General features: G+C 52.6%; 1 protein-coding gene across 1 annotated transcript; it reads right to left on the bottom strand.

Annotated features, from left to right (window-relative positions):
• Positions 1-201: 201 nt before the first annotated feature.
• LOC149526078 (olfactory receptor 52E8-like) lies at positions 202-1,200 on the bottom strand. The gene has a single exon (XM_089777155.1). The coding sequence runs from the start codon at positions 1,198-1,200 to the stop codon at positions 202-204; it is 999 nt and encodes a 332-aa protein (XP_089633281.1).
• Positions 1,201-11,414: the final 10,214 nt, after the last annotated feature.

The following is an 11,414-nucleotide window of genomic DNA, read 5'->3' as shown; positions in this document are numbered from 1 at the left end:
CTCCAGGAAGCCCCCCCCCGAGGGGTCATCTGGGACCGCCCCCATCACAGGTGCACAGACTGATTCCTGCAGTCTGTCGCACTCACACAGTGCGTTACGTCCCGGAAAGCCCTGAATATCTCTGGAACAGAGCCCAGCCCTTCCGCACCCACCAGAGCCGCACGGGGCCGGGTCTGCCAGCCAGGTCGCCAAGAGAAAACCTTAGGTCCCTTTCTGAGTTAACAGACGTAGCAGCCTGTCCCGGATCTGTCTGGTCCTCACCCCGTAGATGACGGGGTTCAGCGTGGGGGGCACCAGGAGGTACACGCTGCCAAGGAGAATGTGGAAACGCAAGGGCACATTGTAGCCAAACCGGTGCGTGAAGAAGGAGAAGAGAGCTGGGATGTAAAAGGCTAAGATGGCACCCAGGTGGGAGCCGCAGGTCCCGAAAGTCTTGATCCGGGCGTCCTTGGTGGGGAGGCTGAAGACGGCCCTGAGGATCTGGGTGTAGGACATGGTGATAAAAAACACATCCACTCCAGTGACTAAGAACACCACAGAGAGCCCATAGTAACTACTGAGGCGAGTGTCGGCGCAGGCCAGCTTCACCACGGCGATGTGCTCGCAGTGCGTGTGAGAGATGATGTTGGTTCGGCAATAGGGCCACTGTCTTGCCAGGAAGGGAGTGGGCAAAGCGAGCACACCACTGCGAAGCACCACGGCCAGGCCTATCTTGGCCACCACAGGGTCTGTCAGGATGGTGGAGTGTCGCAGGGGATGGCAGATGGCCACGTAGCGATCCAATGCCATGGCCACGAAGATCCCAGACTCTATTGCTATGAAGCAGTGAATGAAGAACATCTGGGTGAGGCAGGCACTGAAATCGATCTCCCTGGAATTGAACCAGAAGATGCTCAGCGTTTTAGGCAGGATGGACGTAGACAGGATCAGGTCGGTGGTGGCCAGCATGCAGAGGAAATAGTACATGGGCTCATGGAGGCTCGGCTCCCTCTTCACAATGAACAGGATGGTGAAGTTCCCCAAGAGGGCGATGACGTACATGGTGCAGAAGGGGATGGAGATCCAGACATGGGCCTCCTCCAGGCCGGGAATGCCCTGCAGGATGAAGGAGGAGGGGTTGGTGAAGTCGCTGGTGTTGGAATCTGACATGGAGTCGGGAAGAAGGCGTCCAGCTCTGAGGGAGAACAATGTCTCCTGCATATACCTCACATTCCCCTGACTTCCTTTATATGCTCAGGCTCCAGGGTGATGGTCGCAACACAAATACCTGGATGGAGAGACTGTGTTAGTATGTGTAAGACATGACACTACAAGCACTACTGGAGTCTGGTCTGGACTGGCCTTCACACACTGAAAAAAATAACATTTTCATTATTCAGAGAAATGAATCTCGTCTTGCTTCTATATCAAGCCATGGTACGCTCACGTCTTGAACGCTGCCTACAGATGTGGTCACCTCCTCTCAAAAAAGACCTATTGGCATATGAAAAGTTCAGAAAAAGGCAACACAAATTATTACAGGGTTGGAATGGGTCCCATCTGAAAAGAGATAAAAAATACTGGGACTTTTCTGCTTAGAAAAGAGGAGACTGGGGGGGATATGATAGAGGCCTGAGCTGTCCTGATAGCTATGGAGAAAGTGAATATGGAAACAATATTTACTTGTTCCCCTAACATAAGAACTAGGGGTCACCAGATGCAATTAGTAGCTAGCTGGTTTAAAACAAACAGAAGGAAGTTTTTCTTCATGCAGCACACTGTCAGCCTGTGGAACTCCTCGCCAGAGGATGTTGTGAAGACCAGGACTTTAACAAGATTCAAAAGAAACTAGATAAATTCATGAAGGAAAGATCCATCAATACTACTTAGCCAAAATGGGTAGGAATGGTGTCCCTAGCCTTTGTCTGTCAGGGCCTGGAATTGGATGACAGGAGATCACTTGATGATTTCCTGTTTCTGGGGCATCTACAAGGAAGAAGCCTTTTCCTGAAGGCTTTCAGACAAAGGCACATGTGGATGGAAAAGAGGGAATTCTTTCGAAAGAAGAGGAAAGAGGAAAAAGCACAGGTGCCCTGGTGGCCACTCCGCCCATAGTAATCACAGCTGACATGCGAGAGAGCATCCATTCAGTGTGGACACTATCTGTTGAAAAAGCAGATCACTTTTTCAATGTGCTTTGGCAATGTGGATGCTCTCTTTTGGAAGAAGTTTTTCCAGAAGATCTCTTCCAGAAAAGCTTCTTCCAAAAGATGTCTGCAGTCTAGATATAGCCTGGGCTAGATGGACCTTTGGTCGGACCCAGTCTGGCCGTTCTTATAGTCTTTTGTTTTTATGAATTATGAGCAACTGACGTGGCTATTGCCAATTCCATATCTGATAGGTCTCCATGAATCAGTAATTCCTGTATGTGACGTGGGAAACTTTAATAGACTCTAGCCAATAACCCCTCATACAACGGGATTTTTTGGGACTCTCCTCCATGTCCGTCTCTCTCTCTCTCCTCCTCCTCCTCCTGCCTCCCCCGCCCTCTCTCTCCTCCTCCTCTTCCTCCCCTTGCCTCTCCCTGTTCTCTCTCAGCTCTCCTCCATCTCCTGCCTCTCTCTCCATCTCTCTTTCTCTTCTCCCCCTGCTTCCTCTCACTCTCCCTTTCTCTTCTCCTCCCCCTCCTGCCTCTCACTCGGAGGACCAAGGAGTGCAAGCGGCTGTCTGGGCTCCATGCTCCTCATGCAGCACGGCTGAGCGGCGCAGGACTCAGCTGAGCGCCACGGTGGGAGCGGAAGGGGGCGGGGTGGTGATGTACACGGCCAGGGGGCGGGGCCTGGCCGTGTACATCACTGCCCCGCCCCCCTTTGCCTCCTGTCGTGGTACTCGGCTGAGTTCTGCACCGCTCAGCCGGGCCGCCGCAGAGGAGCCCAAATGGCCAGTTGTGCCTCTTGCTCCCCCATGGCGGCCCAGCTGAGCAGAGCAGAACTCAGCCGTGCCCCACGGCGCAAGGCAACAGCGCCCCCTAGAGTTGACTTGTAACGTTACAGTGTTAGAGTCACAGACACTGGGCTACTGTATATAAGGTGAGAAGAAATCAGGAGTGAATACTGGTCAGCAATCACCCTTCCTTAATGTAATGACACCCAAGCTCGAGGGTCTATACTGTAGGGATTTCCCTAGTCACCCATTTGCTCAATATCTCAGAGTAGATAAAAGCAAAACTTTGCCAAACCATGTGCCCGGGGAAACATCCCACCTGGACCAAAGACCTGCATGCCATTTATAGCAGCTCCATGGAAACACCTGTACATCCCTGCAGTGGCAAAAACAAAGTTCAGATGCCGGAGGGATGGGGTACGGGACATCCTGCTCTGGACATGTGCCCCATTTGGTCACACATCTACCCAACAGGAGAAAACTCGAAATAAATTACCATGAAGTGGTGAAATAGTTTCCAGGTTGTTCCGGCTACATCTACAAAGCAGCTTTGTTTCAGATTCACTGATGTTATTCCGAAATAACATAGCACACGTTTACACTACAAGCAGTTATTTTGACATAATGTCGGAATAATGTCAAGCTGGAGGACTTCTTACTCCAACTCCTGTAACCCTCATTGTACGAGGAGGAAGGGAAGTCGGAGGAAGAGTGCTCTAACTCAGACATCCTGCTGTGTAGACAGCACCAAAAGCCAAATTAAGCTATTTTGACTTTAGCTATGCAATTGATGTAGCTCAAGTTAGAATCATAGAACCATAGAGCTGGAAGAGACCTCAGAAGGTCCTAAAGTCCAGCCTATTGCCCAAGGTAGGACCAACCCCAACTCAATCAACCCAGCCAGGGCTTTGTCAAACTGAGACTTAAACACCTCTAGGGATGGAGATTCCACCCCCTCCCTAGGGAACCCAGCCCAGCGCTTCACCACCCTCCTAGGAAAATAGTTTTTCCTAATATCCAACCCCACTGTAACTTAAGACCCTTGCTCTCTGTTCTGCATCCGTCACTACTGTGAACAGCCTCTCTCCAGCCTCCTTGGAACCTCCCTTCAGGAAGTTGAAGGCTGCTCTCAAATCCCCCCTCACTCTTCTCTTCTGCAGACTAAACAAACCCAAATCCCTCAGCCTCTCCTCATAGGTCATGTGCTCCAGCCCTCTCATCATTTTTGTCGCCCTCCGCTGGACCCTCTCCAATATGTCCACATCCTTTCTATAGTGGGGGGCCCAGAACTGGATGCAATACTCCACGTGTGGTCTCACCAGAGCCAAATAAAGGGGAATAAACATTTCTCTAGATCTACAGGCAATGCTCCTCTTAATGCAAATTAATATGCCATTCGCCTTCTTGGCTACAAGGGCACACTGTTGACTCGTATCCAGCTTCTCATCTACTGTAATCCCCAGGTCCTTTTCTGCAGAAGTTGCCTAGCTTATTTTGGCTTTACCTCTGCTGTGTAGATGTGCCCTTCCATTTGAGGAGTTTAAATAGCATGTATAGCAGAACATTAGCCTTACCAACACCAGAGTTACAAACTAACCAAACCAATCCCCCCCACAGCTCGTTGGGAACCAATAGTACACAGTCCAGTAGCATCAGTCCCCCAAAATATAAAAAATAAAATAAAAACGTAAATGCAGGGCAGTTGTATGTTAACTTTAAAGTATAAACAATGAAGGGAATGGTTTAAAGAACAGATTTAACGAGGCTAGGAAGCAATGGAGAGGCTGGTATGGGATTGTTTTTAACCAAACAAGGAATATAATTAATGCCAGCGAACAAGAGGGCTTATGAAAACCGCATGTGTCTAATTCCATCCTTTGATGAGAGCAAATGTTTGGCCGATTAAGGGAATTGCGCGGACGCACAATTTGATTTCTGAGAGGCATTTGATTTAGTAATGGAAAACATTCAGGGGAAAAATGAACATTGTACAGTATCACTGGAATGGAGGTAAGGTGGACTAGACCCTGGCTCACGGACAGATCTTGGAAAGCTGCTGTCAATGGGAAATTGTCAGTGAACAGGGCTATTTCGAGCAGGGCTCTGCAGGGATCAGATCTCAGCCTGAAGCTGTTCAGCGTTTATGATCACCGATCAGGAAGCAAATAGGAAATGCCTGTGGAGTTCATTTAGGTGCTAAAGACTGGCAGAGCAGTGACTAGCCGACGATGAATGGAGTCCAATAGAAAACGATCAACTCAGAACTGGAAATGTAGGCCTGGCCCACAGACTAAAGCGCTGTGTTCTGGAACACAGGGACACAGAGAAGTTGGAGCAGGGGAAGGATTACAGCTCTGCACGTGGCATCGGTGCAACCGACTGTGTCCTGTCCTGGGGTTGAAAAATTGGAGACAGTGCAAAAAAGAGCCACAAAAATGAGTGGAGGCTGCAGAAAGAGACTTAATGAGCTTCTCCTACTGTTGTCATCAAAAGACAATCAAGTGAGATGTTCATGAGGAGAAAACCGTGGGTGATAAGGGCTCTTTAATCTTGTGGAGAAAGCCAGCGCACATCGCAGTGGCTGGAAGCTGTAGCCAGACAGGAACCCCCCTTGTAACATCCATTTTTGCTTGCCTGGAGCATGCAGGGCACACAGAGCAGAAGGCCCAGGCTGTGTGCCCGTGAATGGCTGTAAACAGAGCTACGCCAATTGCTGACCAAGAGGCTGCCAAGGCGTGCCCTTGACTCAAACCCATATTGATACGAACACACAGCCGCCCGCGGGGGGAGGAATCTCTCGCCCAGTAAAAAAATGCCTAGTACTCACAATTTAGTTCTCTCTCTTGCAAGTGTAAATTAACTTGAAACTTGCTTGTAAGAACTGGCGCCACAAAACGGACCAGTATAATTCGGCATCTTAGATAAGAAAGAGAATACGGGCCCCCAGGGGTATAAAGATGGGTCCAGCATCACATTTTCTCTGAGTGTCAATCTACCATCTATCTGCTGGTCGGGTTAGGTGTTTGATCTCCCGAGGTTCCAAGGGGAGACCTCGTATTCGTCTTTCCTAGGAATTGAGAGACCGGCCCTGGCCTGACACGCTGGAGTCGAGAGGCACAGAAGGGGTAAAAATTGTACCTGGATGTGGTCCTTTGTCTTAAGTGTACACATAGACGTAGAACTCTTTAAAGATTAAGCTGTCACTTGGTACCATTATTTCTATTTTCTATCTTTATTTTCTTTGTAACCATTTTTAAAATCTGTATTTGTTAACAGTTAGTAAAGAGAGCAATAGCCATTGTAACCATATGCTTTTATAAGTCTTTTAATAAACCTGTAACTGTTTAAGCTTTAACCTGACTCCTTCAGTTGCTGTAATAGAACCAAGCACAATTTAAAAGAACTTCAGCCGGTCATAAAGGGACAGGCATAGGAAGAGCTTGGGCGTTTGGATCTGTGTCACTCCCAGGTGACAGATCCGTTGGGGCACTTTTCAGCCTTCCCTAGGCTGCCCACTGCGAAGGAACCCCTGTGTTCTAGCAGCTAAAATCTAAGGTGTACTAAGCTCTTCCTATATAACGGGGCATCTGTTGGCCTGCTGGCCACCCTCTGCGATGGGACCCCGGTCCTAGCAGTAAAGACACGGACGTTAAACCTTTCCTCGGAAACATACACACACACACTGCCCTGACCGTCAGCTGACAGAATCTAAAGCCAGTCAAATCCCAGCTGGAAAGAAGCACAGACGTCAGCTCTTTACTCAGTTCTAACTACAAGGGGAGTTTTCCCTCAGTGGGGGTTAAGTAAAGTCCAGGTCGCAGCCCCAGAATCTGGCCTCGTACCACACATCTATTAACCCCTTTCATCCAGACGGAGTCTCTCTGACACTGAAACACAGCCCCTGGGAACTGGAGGACATTGACCGGAGAGGAGGACGAGGGTATCAAAAAGGGACATTTTGGCCAGTGACACTGGAGCAACCTCATCCCCTGGTCAAGGGCCTGGGAGTTTAATGTCTGGGCAGTGGGCGAAAGACCCCAGACTTTCCCTCTGTCCCCTCACACGCACCGTGCACTGGGTCTGTCAGGCTGTGGAGTCTTCCTCAGTGCCTTGGACTTGTGAGACGCGAGTGTCTTCCCTGGGTACCTCGCTCCGTTCACCTTCGCCCACGCCGCTCTGACCCCAGCATGGCCTGGACCCGCCCACGCCGAGAGCCGACAGCGGGGAGTGCACCGTTTATAACAGATCTCTGTGCAATCCCAGCGGGGTTCCCTCAGCCCCGAGCAGAGACGCAGCGTCTGGATGTAAACAGGCTGGAGATGAGCCCGTCCGGGCTCGTGGGCTATTTATCGAGATTTAGGAGTAAACATCATTTAAGGGCTCTTCCCACAGGGCGAGGGGAACTCCTGAGCTCTGGGCTGAGTCAGGGAGGAATTGGCCGCTCTGGGCATTTGCGTTATTGAACAATGATTGTTTATTGGGATGAAAATCTTGGGTTACTATGGAGCTAAAATGCCCAGGAAGGACAGGTTGATGGTAAACAAAAAGCTCTGGAGAAAGATGGCTGAGGAGAGATGTGAACACGCCCTGCAGATGCACAGGGCTGTCGCAATCAGTCGTTCTAATCAGTAACTATCGTCGTTTTGTGCAGCGGCTTTTCTTTTAAGCCCTTCAAGATACTCAGCAATTGAAAGTCCATCCCCATGATAGACATAGGGAAACTGAGGCAGGGGGGCGACATGACTGTTCCAAAGTCACACAGAGATTGAATGTCCGAGTGAGACAGAACCCAGAGGTCCTGCCTTCCCTGCTGTGTCACCACCATTTCTCCCTCATGCCAAGAGGGGACCGGACTCCCGCTCTGTGGGGCCTGTGTGTTGGCTGGGAGGCAGGGGAGTGGCTGGAAGACACTGGGGCCGGAGAGAGGGACAAGGGCGTTGGAGGGGACGCTGTCACCCCCCTCTCAAGGTGAATCTGAGGGTTTTAGAACATGCCAGGGTGTGGGATCACCCCGCTCCTGGGAGGTGGGAACACCCCGGGCTCTGTTTCCACTCACAGAGACCTGCCAATGCATCACTTGGGGGAAGCGACTCACTGGAGGCGACATGAGCAGTGTTTCTGTGGGCAGGGGGCAGCGGGGGCCAACCCAGGGCCAGAGGCCTCATGACCCCCCTCCCTCACCTAACACTGCCTTCAAACAAGGGTGGGGGACAGAGCCTAGAGCAGTATTTGCACTGGGTTTGGTCTGCAGCAGGCTCTCCCGGGGGGACCTGGAATCGGAGGTGCCAGGCTGTGTCAGGGTATGTCTACACTACAAAGTTAGTTCGAACTAACGGACGTTAGTTCGAACTAACTTTCCTAGGCGCTACACTAGCGCTCCGTTAGTTCGAACTTAATTGGAACAAGCGGAGCGCTTAGTTCGAACTAGGTAATCCTCATTCCACGAGGATTAAGCCTAGTTCGAATTTACTAGTTCGAATTAAGGGCTGTGTAGACCCTTAATTCGAACTAGTGGGTGGCTAGCCCTTCCCAGCTTTCCCTGGTAGCCACTCTGGCCAACACCAGGCAAACTCTACTGCCCCCTTCCCGGCCCCGGAGCCCTTAAAGGGTTCCCTTAAAGGGACGTGATAGACCCCGGGGCAGAGGGACCGCTCCCAGACACGGAGGAGGAGGAAGAGGGCTCCGAGATCCAGGAGACTGCCGGCAGCCTGCCCAGGACCCGGGACCCCCGAGGCACCCCACAGAGCCGCTCGCCTGTGTCCTCCGAGGCCGGGGAGGCATCCACCTGAGAGTACCATCATGGTCCCCTTATGTGTACGGGGGGGTGGGGTGAGAGGGAGCCCCAGGACCGTGCGCCTGGGCCTTGCCCACCACGGAGCAGCAGCTGGGGATCCTGCAGGGGCCCTGGCCTTGCAGAGGGGAGCTGGGTTTCACACACCGGGGCCCCTGGGGTAATTGACCGCTGGTCTTGTTGAACCACAGCTGCAGCACCTGGGCCTGCAGGGCGCACCACCCCGCCTGCAGCAGCTGCCTGCGCCCAGGCCAGCAGGAGAGCCAGGAACCAGGAGGAGTACCAGAGGCGGCACCTCCGGTTCCTGGAGCACTGGGTCCAGGAGGACCTGAGGCTGAGCCGGAGGAGCTTGGAGGCACTGGAGGAGCAGGGCCGTGCACTGCGAGGCCACCTCCAGAGCCTGCTGGACCGCTTCCCAATTCCTCCTGCTCCCCCTGCTCCCCCTCCTACTCCCCCTGCTCCCTCTGCTCCCCCTCCTACTCTCCCTGCTCCCCCTGCTCCTCCACCTCCTCCTCCCCCTGCTCCCCCTGCTCCTCCTCCTCCTCCTCCCCCTGCTCTCCCTGCTCCCCCTCTTGCTCCTGCTCCTGCTCCTGCTTCCTCCACACCCCCTGTCCCTCCTGCCCCACCCTCCACAACCATTCCCCACCAATGCCCCCGGACCCGCAGTGTTGCAAGACAGGAGAGGCAGCCGGACTCCCACCCCTGAGCTTTCCTTTCCCTTCCTCCCTTCCCTCCCCTTCCAGCTCCCTCGTCCCAGGTTTCCCCCTCCCCTCTCCCACCCTCATTCCTCCCTCCCCCCACTCCAGTTATGTAAAATAAAAAGACGTTTTTGTTTGAAAAACAGGTGTCTTTATTTGACAGTAGGTAGGGAGGGGAAAGGGGAAGGGGGTAGGGTGGAAGAAGGCCCCAGTGGGGCATGCAGGGAGAGGTCAGCCCTCCTCCTCCACCAGGAAGCCTTCCCACAGGGCTTCCCGGATCCGGTCTAGACTACAATGATCTAGCGGCAATTTTGCGTACCTCTTGCCGAGAGTTTTTTCGGAAGAGGCTTGGTCTACACAAGGCCAAATTTCGGAAAAACCTCCTCTTTCGGAAGATGTGACGGACCGGGCCGTGTCTGGGCACAGCTTAGGGCATCCGCTCAGGGCGAATTGCTCAAATCCGGGGCTCTTTACAGTCCCCCTGACTGGCGACCTCTCCAAACAGGCCACAAACCAGTCTTACAGAGCGCTTCAGCAGCCTGCCTGAAGCCTCCCGAGCAAAACCCCTCCGACACCCCAGCAATATCCGTACCCCAGATGGCCCCGGGCCTATACACAGGTGGGGGGTCCTAGCACCCAATCCCACCTACCCCGAACAAGTTCTGTCCGGTTCCAAGAAACCAGCCACAGATCCCTGGTCAATTTACCCTCTGGACCTTACCCACAAATCACGCTGGGCCAATCCTTTAGAATCTATATCTAAAGGTTTATTATTACAGGAAAGAAAAGCATGAGAGTAAGGTTATTAAAGTACAGTACGTTACATGCACCGAATCTCCCAGTTCTCGATGCAGGCTCTAGCAGAGATGTTACAGCTGCTGGTTTAAAAGTTCTTATTGCACATCCTAAGATCAGGATGGGTTCACAGGTCTTCCGGGCTCTTCAATCCCTGCAGTGCTGCCTCTGGGATGAAGTGCTGAGCTGAGAACAAAATGGCATCGACCACATGGCCTCTTTATACTCCTTCCTGGCCTCTTCCAGTATGCAGCAAGTCACCTGGTCAGGTTTCCTGCTGGCTGCCCTCAGGTGACAAATCCCATTCTTTGGGTGTGTCCATAGCCTATTGAGAGTCATTGTTCCACAGGGCTTTGCTACTCAGCCTGTCCATAGCCATGCTTAACCACATTCACAGAAATATTCAGCTTCCACACAGATTACAGATCTACACACACAGACATTATATACTCACATAAACAGTGTACACAGGATCAGAAAACAACAAGCTCCCATTCAATACCCCACATGGCTCCCTTTCATACAGATTTCTGGGGCCAACACCCCCACCTAGGGGTGCAGCAGTGATCTGGCTGCTTCCCTCCAATTTGGTAATGTGACAGAAGAGCCCTTCTTCCTCAGGAAACGAGGTTTGCAGGGCTTCTGAAAAAGTGTGTCTGCTCTTCTGCAAAACAAAGCGGGCACGTTCCCTGGATGCAGCAGAATTTTTCTGGGATATCTCCGGTCATCCTGGGAAAACCCCGTAGTGTAGACACAGCCACAGTGCGAGTCCACCGGCGTACCAGTCACTGACACCTTGGAGTTGTCAAGCCTGGGTTGATCTTTGTCTGTAGCTAAAGGCGAAGGTGGGGGAGCAGAGGGAGCCAGGACCCAGTGCTCCTGGAGACAGAGCTGTTGCTCCAGGAACCGGAGGTGCCGCCTCTGGTAGTCCTCCTGGTTCCTGGCTCTCCTGCTGGCCCGGGCGCGGGCGGCTGCTGCAGGCGGGGTGGTGCGCCCTGCAGGCCCAGGTGCTGCAGCTGTGGTTCAACAAGAACAGCGGTCAATTACCCCAGGGGCCCCGGTGTGTGAAACCCAGCTCCCCTCTGCAAGGCCAGGGCCCCTGCAGGATCCCCAGCTGCTGCTCCGTGGTGGGCAAGGCCCAGGCGCATGGTCCTGGGGCTCCCTCTCGCCCCAGCTCCCCGTACACATAAGGGGAGCATGATGGTACT

This window comes from Pelodiscus sinensis, chromosome 1, assembly GCF_052426305.1.
Source record: "Pelodiscus sinensis isolate ZL-2025 chromosome 1, ASM5242630v1, whole genome shotgun sequence".
Lineage (NCBI taxonomy): Eukaryota > Metazoa > Chordata > Testudines > Trionychidae > Pelodiscus > Pelodiscus sinensis.
Note: the sequence above shows the minus strand (reverse complement) of the source record. Positions and strands in the feature narration are given on the sequence as shown.

What these genes read in the sequence shown, in the direction of transcription:
- LOC149526078 (XM_089777155.1), bottom strand. Translation starts at nt 1,200, where the DNA reads ATGCAGGAGACATTGTTCTCCCTCAGAGCTGGACGCCTTCTTCCCGAC.